General features: G+C 42.2%; 1 protein-coding gene across 3 annotated transcripts in view; it reads left to right on the top strand.

The window, feature by feature from the left end:
- Positions 1-20,277, top strand: part of LOC138246159 (zinc finger protein 25-like) — a 100,510-nt gene that overhangs the window by 73,576 nt on the left and 6,657 nt on the right. The window contains exon 7 of one of the 3 annotated variants that reach the window (XM_069200458.1): positions 2,830-2,885. The exons of the other annotated variants lie outside the window; for them this stretch is intronic. Coding sequence (XP_069056559.1) covers positions 2,830-2,873 — 44 coding nt within the window. The 3' untranslated portion in view covers positions 2,874-2,885. The remainder of the gene's footprint in view (positions 1-2,829; positions 2,886-20,277) is intronic. 3 annotated transcript variants of the gene reach the window in all.

Here is a 20,277-nt window from a genome sequence, read left to right as displayed (position 1 = left end):
ATTCAGATCTGTTACCTCAAAGCTAAAAGAGACTTACCCATTACACCAAGGGCATACTCTACTAGAAAGAAAGGAGCAACAATGACCTTTCTAGGTAATATACCAATGACAGAGATTTGTAAGGCAGCCACTTGGTCTACACCTCATACCTTTACTAAACATTACTGTGTAGATGTATTAGCAGCACAACAGGCCACAGTAGGACAGGCTGTCCTAAGAACATTATTTCAAACAACTTCAACTCCTACAGGCTGACCACCGCTTTCGGGAGGATTACTGCTTTATAGTCTATGCACAGCATGTGTATCTGCAGCTACACATGCCATCGAACGGAAAATGTCACTTACCCAGTGTACATCTGTTCGTGACATGTTGCGCTGCAGATTCACATGTGCTCTCCCACCTCCCCGGGAGCCTGTAGCCGTTTAAGTTGCATTTAAATTGTATTTATGTAAATAAAAATTCCTTTACCACAAACTATGTACATACATATCTATTCCATTGCATGGACATCTTTAGTATCCTCATTCTACCACTCCTACCTCACCCTATGACGGGGAAAACAATCTAAGATGGAGTCGATGCCCATGCGCAATGGAGCCGAAAGGGAGGAGTCACTCGGTCCCGTGACTCGAAAAGACTTCTTCGAAGAAAAACAACCTGCAACACTCCGAGCCCAACACTAGATGGCAGGAACAGTGCACAGTATGTGTATCTGCAGCTACACATGCCATCAAACTTATACATATAGGTATAAGTGCCTCAGGGTCCCACACATATGCAGGTCTATTCACTGCTTCTGACTATTGATGAAGATTCACTGGAAGATAAATGTTACTTACTTGTAATCCTAGTTCTGCACTGTACATATTCTCAATGAAGTCATAAACAACATTCCCTCCTCCCTGGTTATCAATGCTATACTAATGTATACACGTTCCCTTCAACACGTTATAGTCTTCTTTTCATAAAGAACTAAGGCTGTGAGACAGTGCAGTACAACTGGCACTGTGCCTTTAAGAACCTCACAGTACCGTCACTATCCCATCATGCCCCACAGGTGACTGTTGGGTCAGGTAATTTCTACAGGACAATATAGGAACCTAGGCAAAATGTAATGAGGAGTGTAGTATCTGTTGTCGAGGGAGGCAGGAGGGTTGTTTATGACTTTGAGCATTCCCGTGGAAGAGAACTTGGATTACAGGTGAGTAACCTTTCCTTCTTTTCCAGGGGATCCTCGTCAATGGTCATAAGCACTGTTAGAATAGCCAGCCCATCCTTCAGAGAGCAGACAAGAAATAGAGACAATCCAATAGTTACCTAAAAAGATTCCTCAACGATGCCTGCCTTACTTGAGTATCTTCCCTGGAGTCTGAATCAAGACAGTAATGCCTAGTGAAAGTATGTGTAGACTTGCAGGCTGCAGCTTTCCAAATATCTGAAATGGGATCATTCCTAAGAAGGGCTATAGTAGCCACTTTAACTCAAAGATAATGAGCTTTTGGCCTACCAGGTAATGGTTTCTTCAGCAACTGATATGGTTAAACTATATAAGAAATTATCAATCTTGATATCAATTGTGTTGTAAAAGGCAAATCACCCCGTAGAGGTCCATAATTAATTAAAAACCTATCTGATTTTCTTATGTCTCTAGTTTTGTCCAAATAGAATTTTAGCTCCCTTGATACATGAAGCAGGTGGAGAGATTTCTCTGTCCAAGTTGAAGGATTTGGAAAAAAGCGGGCAAAGACATTTTGATTAATGTGAAAGTATAAGACTACTTTAGGGAGAAAACTAGGATGAGTTCTCACTTACAGCAGTTTTTGTGAAAAACTGTAGATGCTTCATTTGCACACAGGGCTTGGATTTTGCCTACTCTGTGCGCTGAAGTAATTGCGACTAAGAAAGCTGTTTTCCATACATGGTGTTGTAAATATGCATTATGAATAGGTTTGAAAGGAGTCCACATTAATTTATATAAAACAGTGTTAAACTCCCTTAGGGGAGAGGAAGTTATAAATGAAGGTAAAACTTTCTTAATACTCTAAGAAATCCGTAACCACAGAAATTTCAAAAAATGAAGATTGTGAGGGGGATTTTCTGTAAACCATTATGGGAGCAAGGTGTACCTTAATAGAAGAGTACTTGAACTCTCAAAATGTCCAGTCAGTCTTGTAGCTTTGGATGGTCATAATATAAGAATTCAGGTGCCAAGCAGTCACTCGCAGAGATGGAAGATTGGGATGCAATGGAAGATTGGGACTTTCCAACTTGTAAAGGTAATCCTGCCTGCAGGGCACCTCTTGTGCAAGTGCTCGTAGGGGTGAAGAAGGTCCAGGAACCACCACTGACGAGACCATTCCTGCGCGATTAGTAACATTCTAGTTTTGGATTTGTACAGTGATCAAAACTACCGGAATAAGAGGGATTGGTAGAAAAGTGTGGAGAAATGTCCTTGGCCAGTCAATCAAAAGAGCATTCTCCTTCGACCCCGGTTGATAAAACCTTGGAGGCATAGCCTTGGCATTCTTAGATTTCTGCATCTACAAACAGATCTATTTAGGGATAGCCCCTGAATTTTGGTTAGAACCCAGTCCTGGTTGTCTTGAATAATACGGCTGAAGGAATTTGCTTCTGCATTTTGAACACCTGTAAGGTGTACTGCAGTAATTATTAGGTTCCTCGCTATGAGCCATTTCCATACTGCCTGTGATTCGAGGGACAGAGATCTGGAATGTGCCCCTGCCCCCTCCCCCCCTTTGATCAGGTAATGCATCGTTGTTGTTGTATTATCTGTCTGAACTAACGGTGAGTTTGTCTTTGTCGCAGGTAAGGAAGGACCTCAATGCTATGTGGACCTCTCTCAGTTCTAGGAGACTGATATGGTAAGACACTGCTCTGTCCAACCATATTCCTTTGAGTCCGTACATGACCCATGTGAGCATCCAATCCTTGGAGAAAAGCAACCGTGACACAATTTTGGATTAAGAGATCCTTCTAGAAGGGGATTCCCACTTTTAGATGTTTTGATGTGGTTCACCATGGGAGAGACTGGAGTGCCGACTGCGACAGTTATATTTTGTTCCCAGCTTTTCGAGGACTGATTCCACTGATCCTCCAGACACTCTTGCAGTGGTCTCATGTCGAGTCTGGCATGGGGAACTATAAATATGCAATATGCCATGGATTCCAGTAGTCATGATATCTGTCAAGCTGAAGGATGATGAGTTCACAACAGAGTGAGACATTTCAGGAAAATAGATGTCTGTCCTGTAAGAATACACTTTTGCGGCCGGGGTACCCAGGATTTACTGTTGACGTCCAAACATATCTGGAAATGCTTTAGAGCTGTTTCTGAGGATGGACACATTGTTAACCAATCGTCTAGATATGGATAGACAAATATCTTTTGCTTTCTCAGATATGCTGCTATGATAGCCAAGGATCCCTATGGCAATCCATGAAAGTAAATGTTTTCATTTTAAAATGAAAATAAATTCTGGAATTCTTAGACTGTTTAACGGCTGCAATTGTTGTGATATAGATAATTTTTTAGATTAATGTATATGTACATACATGTATATTATAAGTGCTCTAGGGTTCCCCGCACATGGGCGAAACTATTCAGTGCTTATGACTTTGGTGAAGATACTCCTGGAAAAGAACTAGGATTGCAGGTAAGTAACTTTTCCTTCCTTCTGCATCGTAAAATGCTCTCTGATAGTCATAAATGTAGAACAGAGTAACAAGCTTATAATGGAAGAAATAAAATGGTATACAAGTAAGGTGTGGAGAAAAATGAAATTACCCTTGGGTGAGCTAATTAAATAAATTACATAGTTACCTGACCCACCAAAGTATCAGATCCAGAATCTTAATGCAGACAGTAATTACTAGTGAACATATGTTTTGATTTCCTTACATAAATCTGAAAGGGGAACATTAATGATCCAAGCAGTAGATGACACTTTTTCTCTAGTGGAGTGTATTTTGGGTTTACATGGTAGAGTTTTTTTTGCCAACCTGTTAACAACATGAAATAGACAATACAATCAGTAGTCAGAGTTTGGAGGATGCTAACGCTGTTCGGAGGGGACTATAATTTACAAGAGGACTATAATTTACAAAGATGACTGTTCTTCCCAATATATTTAGTTTCGCCCAAATAAAATTCTAGGACTCTTTCTGAGTCTGGTGGGTGAAGAGTTCTCTCCACTGGGGAGTAAGGATTGGGGATAAAATACAGGAAGAGAAATAGTTTGATTTAATTGAAAATATGGCACAACGTTGGGCAGGAAACGGGTGTGTCCTTAAAACTACTCTGTTGTAATGGAAGGTTAGCTAGGGTTCAGTACTATAAGGTCTAAAACACACTCTCCTTGGGGATTTAATTGCAACTAAGAATCCAACTTTCAGTAAAAGGTGCTGCAATGTGCCGTCATAGAAGAAAGATTTTTAGTTTGGATTTTGCTGTAAGCCATGGTAGCAGCTGGGTGCACATACATTTTAGAAACTTGGAGTTTGCTAATTGCAATAAGTAAGGAAGTATAACGTTTTTATGGCTGGATAGAGGGTCGTGATATTTGTCAAGCCACCAAACCATAGATTTTTTTCTATTTTAATGCAAAAGAATCCTTGGTAGACAATCATTTTCTTTCTTTGAGAATTTTAATGCAGTCTGTTGGTAAATTTAGGTTTCCATAATGTAAAACCTCAAGAACCATACTACCAAATACAAGGATTGTACGTTAGGATGGAATATCTTCCCTCAAATCATGGACAGAATATTGTGGTTGCAAGGTAGCCTCTTGTGGGGTTTGAGTGATAGGTGAAGTAACTCTGAAAACAACCATTGATTCGGCAACTCCAGAGCTATCAAGATCATGGTCGAAGGTGACCATTTGAACTTGATAATTACTGACATGAATGGTATTGGAGGAAAATCATACAGAAATCTGTTCGCCCAGGTCATCAAATGAGCACTGCTCACTGATTGTTTATCCCACATTCTGGATCTATAGGTTTGGCATTTTACAATTTTTGCCCATTGCACATATATCTAATTCTGGAAATCTCCAGATGAATTGTAAAACTTCTTTGACTAATTCCCATTTGTGGCTTTTTCAAATTGTCTGCTGAGGAATTTTGTCTGGTGATTTTGAAGACCTTTTAGATGTACTGATTTAAGCAATAGATTTCTCGCCAGCAACCAGTGACAGATTGCTTGAGCCTACAGCGCTCTTGATTTGTTCCTTCCCTGTTTGTTCAAATAGCACATGGTTGTGGTATTCTCCATCTCTACAGAAACTCTCTTTATGGATAGTTAGGTTTGAAAAGCTCTGAGGGTGAAGTGGACTGCCTTGAGTTTAAGAACATGGACATGGTAAAGCTGTTGCCGCAGAGACACTGATCTTGATCTGATGTCCAATATAGAACAGATTATAGTATGGAAGCAAAGCATATCTTGAATAAATACATTTTCCTTGTTGTGATGGAGGAACTAGTTCTGTTGCCTATTTTTAGTGAAGTGATAATATCTGAACATAGAGCTGCTGTAGCCGGTGTTGTGGAGCACTTTGTGGTGGCATCCAGGGTGGTGGAGACTTGAATTGAATGTTGTAACCACTCTGAACAATTTGTAAGACCCATTTGTCCGTTTTGATGTTTTCCACTGTTCAGATTTTTTTTTTTTTCTTTTTTTTACAGTCCCTCCAACTGGAGTATCGAACAGAACAGATGGAGTGTTGGGTTCATTGCTTGTTGTTTTATGAGCAAGATTTACCCAGCATGAAGTCTCTTTAGGGCTGTTGCAGGTGCTGATATCTGCCATGATTCGGTCTCCAGGTACACTACGGCCAATGAGGTTGTTCCTGCCTTTGTGATTGTGGGTAATAAGGCTAATGAGGGAGGAGAACCCTCTGCGATATTGCCTGATGTCCCTTCAGCAAAACTGGGAACAATAAATTTGTTTAGAAGACAAAGCCATTATGAACATTGTCATTTTTGACAATAACAATGTTCTTTGATAGTATGATATGTTGGTAAACAGATCACACGTAGGGCATGTAGGTAAACAGTAGCCTTCTTCCTCCTACAGGAAGTGCCCTTCACAAAAAGTCAAGACTTTTTTTTAATAGAAAAATTCCCTGAAAGTGTTAAAAAATAAAAAAAAGGGATGCTATCTTTGTCCGATTGCATGTGTGGCTGTAACTACACATGCTTTGCATGAGTCCGCCATCTAGTGTTGGATTTGGAGTGTACAAGTTGTTTTTGTTCAAAGAATATTTTCTAGTCATGAGATCGAGTGACTCCTCTCTGTGATCTTGCGCATGGGCATTGAGTCCTTTGTTAGATTGTCTTCCCTCTGCCGTCTGGTTCAGACGTGTGTTCCTCTCATTCCAGTATTCCTCGGCTCGGTCTATTCTGAACTGTACTTTTCCAGCTTTCCTTCAGGGACGATATTGTAATTCGATCACGTCTCAGGCCTACTCCTCCATGTGGTGTTGGGATATGCAGGGCTGATGGAACGGTGTTAGAAATTGGGTCTCTAGTTTGCAGAGGTTTACACCCTTGTCCAAGTAGGGACCACAATCCTAGTCGGGTTAAGTCCTAACACAACCCAAATTATCCGGGGCTCACCCTCTGTTAACTTGGCACTGAGCAGTCAGGCTTAACTAAGAAGGCAATGTGTAAAGTATTTGTGTAATAGCTCATACAGAAACACAGTGAAAACACCACAACAATACACCACACAGCTTTAGAAAAATAGCTCCATTTAAGAGGAAGCTTACATTTCAAGATGCCTTAGAGACTGTTCCTCCACCTAAAAAGGTCTCCAAGGACAAGGCTCCACTTCAAACCCAACCTTCCCCACCACATGGTCCTGTGCTTCCTTCTACCCCTTCACCACCTCCCCCACCTCCCCAATCACCTACACGTATTACTGAGCCACAGTTCTCTCCACAAAGTTCACCACCACCTCATGGAGATAATTTAGGGGTCATGCCACAGGACATTGACTGATTGGATTCATACAATCCAGATCACTTTTTACCAAATGTCTCTGATCTATATCCAGCGTGCCCATCACCTCTCAAAGACTCAACATCATATCAGCAAGTCACAGCACGGGCAGCTGCAGACCACAATGTCCAAATGCACACTGACCCTATTAAAGATGATTTCCTCTTTGATACACTGACTATCATCCATAAAGAAAATCAGTTTTCACCTATGCTACCCGGCATGCTTAGCCATGACAATGACCTCTTTAAAGAACCCATTAGGTCTAGAGTTATCAACCCAAGGGTAGATTAAAAATATATATAAGCCGGCACCTACAGACCATATATTTATAAGGTCACTAATCCCTCCTGCCTCCATAGTAGTCAGCACAAAAACGTGCTCAAAGCCAATCAACAGGAGATACGCCTCCCCCTGACAGGGACAGCAAAAAATGAGATGCAGCAGGGAAAAGGGTGGTTGCACAAGCTCCTAATCAATGTCAATTCGCAGGCACTGTTAGCACAGTATGACAGGGCTCACTGGGTCGAAATGGAGGATCGTCTCCAGTACCTCCCAGAGGAACATCGAAAAAGGGCACAGGAGATAGTTTCTGAGGATCAGACCATCTCAAACAACTCAATCAGGTGTGCAGTTGATGCCATAGACACCGCAGCTTGTAGTATTAAAACCAGCATTATCATCAGGAGACATGCTTGGCTTAGATGTTCAGGGTTCATGCCAGAAATTCGCAGGCAGTTCTCAACATGCTCTTCAACTAGGAGCATTTGTTTGGCCAAGATGTTGACAACACCATAGTGAAGATCAAAAAAGACTCTGACACAGCAAAGGCTATGGGGACATTACTCACCACACTACAACGGGGTACCCACAGTGGCCCAACATCACCACAGACCTGTGAGCTCTCTCAATTATCCAACATGGTTACTGTCTGGAGCTCCACCAAACATTCCCCTTCGCACTCTCAAACTCTCACAAGACAGTCTTTCTCTTCTGATAGAAGAGGTACAATCCCTTCTTCCCAAAGGGGCTATAGAACCTGTTCCCATCTCACAGCAAGGACAGGAGTATAGTCCCTATACTTCCTCATACTAAAGGAGGACGGGTCACCTAGACCCATTCTAGATGTCAGACCACTCTCCAAGATCATTCCATTGTTACAATAAGACAACTTCATGACAGCTTTAGATCTAAAGGGCGCATACTTTCATATTCCCATTAATTTAGCACACTCCAAGAACCTCAGATTTATTATTGTGGTGAAACGCCATCAATTCAAGGTTTTACCATTTGGGGTTACAACTGCCCCCAGGGTCTTCACAAAATGTCTAGCAGTAGTTGCAGCTTATCACAGACAACACCACATCCATGTCTTCTTCTACTTGGACGAGTGGCTTATCAAAGCCAGTACAAACCAACAATGAAAGCGTCACACTGAAATCACAATACTGCTCCTTCATACTCTGGGAGTCCCCATCAACTTTCTCAAATCCCATCTCCAACCTTTACAGATACAGACTTTCTTAGGGGTAATTCTCAATGCTCAGTCAGGGCTAGTCTATCCAGCTCCAACTCAAATTCAAACTTTTCAAACTCTTATTTCCCAACTACAGGAAAGTCACACTTACACAGTGAGAACTATGATGCAACTACTAGGGATGATGGCCTCCTGCATTGCCATCATTCTCCATGCCAGACCACACATGCGCCCCTTACAGCACTGTCATCTCCGAGATCTAGTGTTGTTGGACTGCCAGACTCACCGCTCTCAGCAATGATGGAATTCCACCAACCTCTCCAAAGGGAGGCCCTTTCAGGACCCAGTGCCTCAAATCACTCACACTACAGATGCATCACAGTCAGATGCATCACAGACAGACCTCAACAACTTCACAAAACAAGGTACATGGGATCCCATTCAACAACCTTCCCACATCAATTACTTGGAGTTGTATGTAGTTTTCCTAGAAATCAAAGCCTTCCTACCACAACATTCCCACAAAGTGGTTCTAGTCCTTACAGACAACATGACAGCCATGTATTATCAACAGAAAGGGGAAGTCTGGGGGGGGCACATTCTACTCCATTGTCCTATCTCGCTCAGACAATACGGAAATGGGCAATTCCCCACCACATTCATCTAGTGGCAGAATATCTCCCAGGAATGGACAACCAGTTTGCACACCTCCTGAGCAGGATGCAGCAACAAGTCTACAAATGGGAACTCCACCCACAAGTCCTTTACCAGTACTTTCAGAGATGTGGAACAGCACAAATCAATCTCTTCGCCTCTGCAGAAAATTCAAAATGCCAAAACTTCACGTCAAGATACCCACACCCTCAGTCCAAGGCCAATGCTCCATGGATGAAGTGGTCAGGGATATTTGCTTACACCTTTCCGTCTCTCCCACTGATTCCATCTCTAGTTCGCAAACTGAGACAAACTTCGCTCACAGTGATCCTTGTTGGGCCCACATGAGCACATTAACCTTGGTTCAGGACACTTCTGGATCTGTCCATAGTTCCTCACGAGAAACTCCCCAACAGGCCGGACCTTCTTAGTCAAAGTCAAGGACACGTAAGGTAGCCTTTTCAGTAGCTATCACTTCCCTAAGATGTGTAAGTGAACTCCAAGCTCTAACTTTGGAAGAACCATTCTTCCAGTTACAGAGAGTCAGAGTAGTTCATCAAACATACCCAAAATTCCTTCCAAAAGTTTCATAATTCCACATTAACCAGTCAATTGAGTTACCAGTCTTTTTCCCGCAACCAGACTCTGTTGCAGAGAGAGCTTTTCACACACTAGATGTTAAAATGGCTCTAATGTATTATATTGACAGGACCAAACAGTTTACGAAATCCAAACAACTTTTTGTAGCATTTTCAACGCCTCATAAAGGTAACCCAATATTAAAAAATAAAATCATATAGCCAGATGGATAGGCAAGTGTATTCAAACTTGTTATGCCAAAGTCAAATGGCAGTTACCTATTAAAAGCACATTCCATCAGAAAGAAGGGTGCTTCTATGGCCTTTTTAGGTAACATGCCAGTAGGAGATGTATGTAAAGCTGGTACTTGGTCTACACCATATATATTTACCGATCACTATTGTGTAGATGTTTTAGCACATCAACAAGCCAATGTTGGCCAAACAGCACACTTTTTCAAGCAACTCCAACTCTTACAGGCTAGCGACCTATGCAAAGCATGTGAATCTACAGCCACATATCCCTTTGAATTAAAAATGTTACTTACACTGTAGACATCTGTTCGTGGCATGTAGTTCTGTAGATTCACATGTGCCCTCCCTCCTCCCCAGATGCCTGTGGCCGTTGTAGTTGCATTCTTATATAAGTACTGTGCATATATGTGAATACATTGCATGGACATCTTACTCTTTACTCTTTATACACTTCTTACCTCACCTGCCTGCGGGAAAACAATCTAACAAAGGACGCAATGCCCATGCGCAGCACCACCGAGAGGAGGAGTCACTCGATCTTGTGACTCGAAAAGATTCTTCTAACAAAAACAACTTGTAACACTCCGGACCCAACACTAGATGGTGGACATATGTAAAGCATGTGAATCTACATCATTAAATGACACAAACAGGTGTCTACTGGGTAAGTAACACTTTCCTTTTCTTCAAAAGACATCAAATGTTCAAAACTAATTCTGAAGAAAAAAACTTTAAAAAAGGAGGGTTGTAACCTTGAAGTGTTCTAAGATCCAGTCAGCACAAGCCGAAAGGGAAAACTGAGGCTAAATGCTGCCATATGTTTTTAAATTATAGATATAGTACAGTAGCTTTGTGATGAAAAAAATGCACTTAAAGATGGCCTGTCACAGACTTATGGAAGTGACACCCCAATGATGTGGCTATCCCCAGTGCAAAAACAATATTTTATAAATTAAGTGATCCGAGGTCCCCATTTAGGTGGCACAAATTTTATGTTTATGGCTTCAGTGAGAATACCTATGATCCAGAACTAGCATTCTAAGTAAGTAACATTTACTTCTTCACGATCATCAGCTTTATCATACATGGTGTTGATCATCCATTCACCCATACGACTAGGAAGAGGTAGAGTTTTCCCCTTACAATGATGTGTGCATTACACATGTTGACATGTAGGGATTAAAACCTACTGTAAAGTAGATGCCTACCTATGTTCAAAAGCAATGTATGCTGGCTTTCTTTGTATAATAAGCAGGTAGAACAATAGGATAGCGCAGGTCCTAGAGAAGTTAAGAAACCTTGTGGTTCTTAATATCCCTGCAGTTTCTGCGTCTTGATCAACATTCCCTGTAGCCTGAAAACTGTCTAACATATTGTCTAGATTTTTGAGTAGTGACTTCTGAGCGACCCATCAGAAAACCTCTTATTTTCTGCCCTTGAGTTAAGCGGTTTTGTTTCAGATTTTTTTATTGGATTTTTTTTTTTAGCAAAGCACTGTTACATACCCAGGATACACAGAGTAATTAACACAGTTGGTTGTCAAGATAACTACTGCCAAATGTCTGTGTGTGCTTTAATTTCCAAGTTGCTTGATAAAAAAGACAGTAATAAAACAAATAATGCTGCCACATTCCTCATACTCAACCAACCCCCCCCCCCCCCAAAAAAAAAGATTAGAAGAAGGAATAGTGTTGTATGGACAGAAAATGGGTAGTTCGTTAGCAGAGAGGTATTTATAGGTGGAGGCTAAATGGTGAGAATTTTGTAGGAAGTGGTAGGCGGTCACCTTGCTGTTGTTCCTATACACTCTGGGGAGGGGGTGAGTTCATAAATGCCCTGGGAAATGGGTGAATGTTGTATGACAGGCTCCGGGCTGGTGGGGCGTGTTAGAGGGGTAATGATGGTGTTGCCTCCTGAGGCTATTTTAAGGGGGGGGTAGAATCAGCCTCTAGTTGGGATTATTCTGTATTCGGAGTGATAGCGCTGACTACAGGACAGTTCAGCTAGGACAATCAAAGAGTTGGAGGGCCCTAAGCTTCTGTGGGGTGAAGCATTTGTATTTGAGCTACAACATGTAGTTTGTTTGGGGCTGCCAGATGTATGTTAATTTCTTGTCAGTATTAGCCAAGTTCATTTGGTCCATATTGAGGACCTGTCATTTCTTGTAAAACCAAAGGGAGCAGAAAAGAGCAAACAGCTTTGGCCGCTCCAGTAGAGAGCATCCAGTTGGAGTACATGATGCCCTCCCTGATGGTCTCATTCCCAGGAGGAGAATAGCAGGGTCAGCTAGGGTATCATAGTATTCATTTGATGTGGCCCTGTTGTGCCTTCCAGAATGCTTGGATGAGGAAACAGTCCCACCACATGTGCATGAAGGTGTTAGGTTCCTGATTACGACTCCAGCGTAGGGCAGATGCGGAAGGGTATATGCGGTGTAACCTTCTCGGGGTAGGGCACCCATGGTACATCCCTTTGGATGCCTATTCCTTCTGGGATATACTTTGAAGGGATTTGGTATGTCCCTCCACCAGAGATCCCAATCCTTGAAAGATATGTCTTTTCTGCAGTCCTTCTTGCTCAGTAGACATGATAGCCAGGGGTTTGGAGTCCTGGAGGGCGCAATAGGTCCTGGATATCAGCCTGCAATCCCTTGAATGCTTTTACCAATTTTTCAGAGTGTATGAACTTTCTCACTGCTGCTGCGATATTGGATGGGTGGAGGGACCAGAGTCTGAGTTGATGATATTGGAGTTGAGATTTTTTTTCTCATACGTGGAAGTCTATTCTACACTGCTCAAGCGGCTTTATGTTGTCCCCTGAGAAAGTCTTGCATTTGCCCTGCTGCCAGCCTCCACCCCGACTCCTAGACCACAGTAGGACAGAGAGCTGGAGTGTAGTCCAGGTTCCTGGTGATTGGTATGTTGGGGGATGGGAAGGTGGTGAATCCCTTCCTGAAAGCTGTCTGATCCCCTTTGTCTAAAACAGTCTTGGTTGGAGTGGCGAGGCAGCCAAGCTAAGTCCCATAGAGGGCTTCGGTCCACAGCTTGGTCCTGATTGAGCCAATGTTTTTCCACTTCCTGGCACTACCCATTCCATGATGTAGCCGAGGTGAGCTGCCCATTAACGTTTCAGAAATTTAAGGTGTACCAGGGCTCCCTTATGCCTAGTGTTAGAAATGGGGGTCTCTGGTTGGCAGTCAGTTTGCACTCTGTCTCAGCAGGGACCCTCACTGTAGTCAGGGCAGTGGAGATACACACTTAAGATAACCCCTGCTCACCCCCTTGGTAGCTTGGCACAAGCAGTCAGGCTTATCTCAAAGGCAATGTTTAAAGTATTTGTACCAAAACACACAGTAATGCAGTGAAAACACTCCAAAATAGACACTACACCAGTTTAGAAATAGCCAATATTTATCTGAATCAAACAAGACCAAAGCGAAAAAAATCCAACATACACAAGTAAAGTTACGAATTTTCAAATTAAAAAGAGTCTTACTGAATAGCAAACAATGGATGTGTTGATGTTACACAAAGTACCTGGTTTGTGTCAAAAATAAAGCCACACAGGCGAGCGTGCATCAGAAGAGTCCGCGATGCATAGATTCCTAACTCGCAAGTGAAGCAGTATGTAGTTTCTTCTCTGGTTGGGTAGGTGGTGCGTCATTGATTTCCAGATGAGCACCTCAGGTCGAGGCAGGTTCACTTCAATTTTGACACCCAGCGATGATGCGTGCAAAAAACGGCCACACAGTGATGAAGAACCATGTTGCATAGAGCTTGCGGCGATTTCAGCAGCCGCAAGCAGGTGTTGCATTGTTTCTCCCGCCGCAATACCGGTGATGCGTCAATTTCCCAGCAGCAGTGCAGGTGGTATGTCTATGTCTCAGCCGCGATACAAGTCGTGTGTCTAATTTTTCCCCTGCACGGCTCCTGTGTGTGGATTTCCACCTTGGTTCCAACTGCTTCACATTTCCAGGACCCATGGACTGGATAGGGCACCACTTGGCAGGGTAGGAGTCTCAGCAGGCAAGTCCAAGTGATGGTAGAGGAAGTCTTTGATGGCCCTGAGACTTCAAAACAGGAGGCAAGCTCAGTCCAAGCCCTCAGCGATACATCACAGGTAGGAATATACCACAAAGTCCAGTCTTTGTCGTCTTTCAGGCAGAAGCAGCAACTGCAGGCCAACCTAGCAAAGCATAGTCACAGGCAAATGGACAGTACTCCTTCTCCCGCTCTTCAGCCCTTCTCTTTGGCAGATGTTCCTCTTGAGTCCAGAAGTAATCTAAAAATCTAGGGTTTTGTGTTCACTACCTATATCCTTTCTGTCTTTGAAGTTGGAAAACTTCAAAGGAAAGTCTCTGTTGTTCACAAGATCCTGTCCTGCCCAGGCCTGGCTCCAGACACACCCCAGGGGTTTGGAGACCGCATTCTGTGAGGGCAGGCACAGCCCATTCAGGTGTAAGTGTCCACTGTAACCTAAAAGACCCATCTGGATATGCAGGCCTGGCTCCATTTTTGTCACTGTCTAGAAGGGAGTCACAAACAGCCCAACTGTCAGTCTGACCCAGACAGGGAATACACAAGTAGGCAGAGTCACAGAATGGTTTAAGTAAGAAAATGCCCACTTTCTAAAAGTGGCGTTTTCAAACTTCCAATCTTAAAATCAACTTTACCAAAAGATGAATTTTTAAATTGTGAGTTCAGAGGCCCCAAACTCCAACTCTCTATCTGCTCCCAAAGGAAAACCACACTTAGAAGATATTTAAAGGCAGCCCCCATGTTAACCTATGAGAGAGAGAGCCCTTGTAACAGTGAACACCAAATTTGGCAGTATTTCATTGTCAGGACATACAAAACACATCAGTACATGTCCTACCTGTAACATACACTGCACCCTGCCCATGGGGCTACCTAGGGCATACATTAGCGGTGCCTTACATGTACAAAAAGAGACGGTTTGGGCTTTGCCAGGTCGAATTGGCAGTTTGAAACAGCACACACAGACACTGCAGTGGCAGGTCTGAGCCATGTTTACAGGGCTACTCGTGTGGGTGGCACAATCAGTGGTGCAGGCCCTCTAGTAACATTTGATTTACAGGCCCTGGGCAACTCTAGTGCACTTTACTAGGGATTTACTAGTAAATCAAATATTACGATCATAGAAAAGCCAATTACACATACAATCTACACAGAGGGCACTTTGGCACTGGTCAGCAGTGGTAAAGTGTCCAGAGTACCAAAAACAGCAAAATCAAAGTCCAGCCCACAGTCATAGAAAGCAGGGGCAAAAAGACGGGACACTACACCAGGGATGCCAGATCTAACACCTAGGAAGCATTAGGATTCCGTTGAAGAAGCATGTTGTGTTTCCTAGCCCATATGAATGAGCGAACACTGTTCTGAAGTTGAACAATGTTCTGTGCGGGAATGGGGGTCAGACGTGTTTGAAACAAATCGAAAGCTCTAGGTAGTACATTCATTATAATGAAATTGATGCGTCACAGCCAAGATAGTTCTATTGGACGCCATCTCTTCAGATCTTCAAGACTGGTTTTGCGGAGTGGGGCCCAATTAGCCTTTGTTCACCACTCAAAGTACCTTGTGTTGGTGAGCCCCAAATAACTTATTGATGTTTTGGTCCACTGGAAGTGGGTTGCCACTTCGAGAAGAGGAAGGCCATTTGGGAAAAGGAGGTGGAGGAAGTTATGTTGAGAATGAAAGAGGTTCCTTTGTTGGATTCAAAGTCCAATCTCACTTCGCATTCATCTAGGATAAAGATGAGGGATGTGAGAGACATAGATGGACTGGTTAGCCTAAGGACATCATCAGTAAAAAAGTGAATTTTATGTGCCTGGCCTCTAAATTGGATGCCCATTAGAGTGTTCCGGACAGATCCACATGGCCAGGAGTCAGAGTTGGAGTTTGTTGAGTACTCCTTTTAGGAAAGAGCTCATATGGTTGAAAGCTTTCTCCGCGTTGAGCGAGACCATTGTAGCTGGGATATTATGTCTATATGGTTTTTTCTACTAGATGGGCTAGATGGCAAACATTGTCAGTCCCTTGTCTGTTGCTGATAAACCCCACTTGGTACAGTTCCAGTAGGCCTGGGAAAAGGGTATCTAGGTACATGCCCAGTATATACATATAGATCTTTGCATCTGCATTAAGTAGACAGTAGGTCTATATGACACACAGATACTTAGGCTATCTCCTCCTCACACATGGATGGTGTTAATCCAGTGCTGTGTGAAAAGAAGTTGAGGTGGGAGAGCGAGTGATCCTGCGGGGGTGCAGAGAACATTTTGTAAAACTCCAGCAGCAAGCCATCCTCCCCAGCACATTGCATTGCTTTAAGCTGCATCTATGGAGGTTTCAAGAAGCTCTCTGTAGTCTGGTGGAATGGGTACCCATCCACAGTGACTCAGGTATTGCTCTATTTGGGTCCTGGGTGTCTTGTTTGTAAAGATTTTGGTAACATTTATGAAAGGCCTTCCAGTTGTGTTCATTTCTGACTGCCCAGTTGCCCATCTCTCTTTTGATATGCAGGACATATGTTTTTGTTCTATGCTCGCGAACAAGTAGGGTGCCCCCTCATTGCCCTTGCCATGGAAACACTGGCCTGTTGCGAGTAAGACGCGTCCTGCACAAATGACCCAATGCGTTTATAACTGACCTCTCTCAACCTCCAGTTTCTTCTGAATTTGCCTGGATGGGTTTCATATATCTAGGTTCTCTTAATCTTTAATCTCCAAAGTGAGGGATGGCTCCACTAGGCATGCTTCCCTGGCCCTGTCTATTTCAGTGGTAATGATGGTAGTCCTTATAGTGGCTTTGAATGCGCCCCAGAGAATGTGGGCGGAGATGTTAGGGTGAAATTGTGGGTGAAATAGTAATTTATAGCTTCGAGCATCACAGTTCTGTTCAGAGTCTTAGTGTATTCGGGCTCAGGTGCAAGTGAGGGGTCATTTGTGGGAGTGTGGGCCCCCTCACCATGTGAGCATGGTCAGATATGGATATGTCACAGAGAGAGGCCGATTGCAGAGAGTCGAGGAGAGAGTGTGTTCTAAAAATATAGTTGAACAAGAGAAGTGAATGTGTGAGTAGAAAGAATAAATGTTATAAATTTGGGTGGAGATGGCACCACACAGCTAACAATCGCAATTCGGTGATCTCCTGTTTTTAGGACAGTGGACACTACCCTCATTCCCTGATAGTTGATAACTTTTCTGTCCCCGCCTGGATCTCAAGCTAAGTTAAAGTTGCTTCCCACAATGTTATCTCTTGTGGTGTTATGCAATTGCTACTGCACAGTGGAGCCTACAAATGTGTTTTGGGAGGTGTTTGAGGCATTTATATATTTAGCTTTGTGAGAGTTGTATTCCTGTTTTGAATGATGAGCTATAGGAATGTGCTCTCTGGATCTTGGACTGTGGAGGTTGAAGTGTTCCCTGTGTGGGGCTTACATAGGTTTGCAACCCCCACAGTTTTGTTGGGCACCCAAAATTTGTGGAGATAACATCAGTGGTGCCTTTAGTTGGAGTGATGGTTATGCGGCTGAAGCCATGGACAGTTTCCCAATTTCTGATAGTAGTTGAGCCAGTGTAGTAGTTTGTAAAGTAGGCATGTTTTAAACAGTTCATAGGAATGTTATATTTATCCACGTTTGTTTCATTTCCTTTTGTTTTATTTCCTCGTGCGTGCGTCTGTGCACGAGATCATTCCTTTGTATTCTATTTGGAATGCATTGTTTGATTTACGAGTCAGTTGCTTCTCTATGCTTGCTCCTGTCAACCAGCCTCTCCGTTGCTGGGAACTTTACTAAGAATAAACAAAACCTTTTTCCACCTTGCTTTTGGAATCTCATTACAACATTTTGGCGACGAGCGTTCCCAGCAGTGCCAGTCACATCGGAGAAAAATTACGAGTTGATTGAAATCATTTTGATGGATTCTCAACTATAATGCTAGTGGATTCTGGATCACCTTTTTCTATCATATCTGAGGCATTTTTCAACAAAAACTGGTCTGGACGGAAGTTGGAGAGCAATAACATTAAGGCTTATGGTTACAGTCAGACAATAATTAATATTTTAGGTTACTTTGTAGCTTCTATTTCTTGTCATGATCACAATATTTTAGGTAAAATGTATGTAGTTGACAAAGGACAGCATGTTTTGGGATGGAGACATCAAGGTAATCTTGGAATGGTTTTGGATCCATCTGCTGATGTTCCGGTGTATTGCATGACCATACAGCAAGGTATTGAAGTGATTATTTCAGAGTACAAAAATGTCTTTAGAAAAGAATTGGGTACTGTTAAAGGATTCACACATAACATTAAACTGAAAGTGGGAGCATTACCAGTCAGACACAAGTTGAGAGATGTTCCACTTAGTGTCAGGAAAGAACTTAGTATTTTGCTTGATCAATTACTTAAGGATGGTGTAATTGAACCAGTAGACTCCTCTGAATGGGTTTCTCCCATAGTTTTAGTTAAAAAAAAGAGTGGGTCTTTGAGATTATGTGCAGATTTGAGATCATTAAATAAACAAATTATTGTTGATTGCCATCCTCTACCAAAGATTCAAGAACTTTTTGCACTTTTGGGTGGAGCAAAATTCTTTACATCTCTTGATCTCAAATCAGCATATCATCAGATTACTCTTGATGAGGAATGCAGACATTTAACTACATTTATAACTCCAGAAGGGGCTTTCAGATATACCCGCATGCCGTTTGGGTTGGCATCTGCTGCATCCGTATTCCAAAAGCTTATGCATAGGCTATTTACAAACATGGATGGAGTTATGGCTTTTCAAGACGACATCCTAATTTTTGCTGATACCATTGATTCTCATAATATGAGAATGTCAAAAGTACTGTCAGTTTTACAAGAAAAAGGGATGACACTACAAATGGAAAAATGAAAATTTTTAACCCAGGAGGTAGAGTATTTAGGACACACCATATCTTCGAAGGGTATAGCTCCTAAAGCTTGTTTGTTACAAGCTATAAAAGAGATGGGCATACCCTCTGATAAAGATCAATTAAGATCTTACCTGGGCTTGTGTGAATTTTACTCTAGGTTTGTGTTTCATTTTTCCCAAATAGCGTTACCTTTAAGAAATTTACTTAAGAAAGGAGTAAAATTTACATGGTTGAGTGAACATCAGGAGGCGTATGATAAACTTTAAAAAAGCATTATTGAGGCGGCACCATTGTCTCAGTTCAATCAAAATTTATGTTGTGCTGTTTACGTTGATGCCAGCTCTGAAGGGTTAGGGGCAATACTTACTCAGAAAAATCATGTCACAGAAAATACTGTGGCTTTCGCTTCAAGACCTCTTTCAGTTTCTGAATCTAAGTATTCAACTATTGAGAGAGAAGCTTTAGCATGCACATGGGCAGTGGAACATTTTAAAACTTATTTGTGGGGCAGAGAATTTACCATTAAAACAGATCACAAACCCTTATTAGCATTGCTAAACAGTAACGGTACTGGTAGAGCATCTTCTCGTCTAGTCAGGATTTTATCAAAAATATATGAGTATAATTTCAGAGCAGTACATATTCAAGGAATTCTCAATTGTGTGGCTGACTGTCTATCCAGATTACCTGACAATTCTGTTAAATTGTTTCCTGAGACATTAGAAGAATGTGTGGTTGCTACTATAGATGATATTTTACCCCTATGTAAGGATGTGTTTTCCAAGGATGCCTGGTGTAAGAGTTGTAGTGAGGATGAAGAATTACAAAACATTCAAAAATGTTGTAACACAGAATGGCCTCGTGAAAGGGTGTTGTCACCATCTATGCAGATATGTTGGAAGGTCAGAAATTCAATTTCAGTATCAGGGGATTTAATCTTTAAAGATGATTTTGTGATTCCCCCTAAGGCGCTTCGCCCCAATATTATTAAGTTAGCTCACGCAGGACACTTAGGGGAAACCTTAACTAAAAATAAAATAAGAGAAATGTTTTGGTGGCCTTATATGGATAGGCAAATTTCAGGATTTGTCAAACAATGTGTCATTTGCTCTAATTCTGATAAGACTCTTGTCACCAGTAAATGTGTACCTGTTAAATCTGAGTTTCCATCAAGACCATGGAACAAAGTAGCATTGGATATTTTGGGACCATATGATAATCTAGCTAGGTGCAAGATGTATATCATTGTACTTATTGATTACTTTTCTAAATGGGCAGAGGTCAAATGGATTGTCCAACCCACCACTGACAGTGTTATAAGATTTTTAAAAGAATGTTTTTTTAAGGAGGGGTTACCATCTAGC

The sequence above is a fragment of the Pleurodeles waltl genome, chromosome 7 (genome assembly GCF_031143425.1).
Source record: "Pleurodeles waltl isolate 20211129_DDA chromosome 7, aPleWal1.hap1.20221129, whole genome shotgun sequence".
Taxonomy (NCBI): Eukaryota; Metazoa; Chordata; class Amphibia; order Caudata; family Salamandridae; genus Pleurodeles; species Pleurodeles waltl.
Note: the sequence above shows the minus strand (reverse complement) of the source record. Positions and strands in the feature narration are given on the sequence as shown.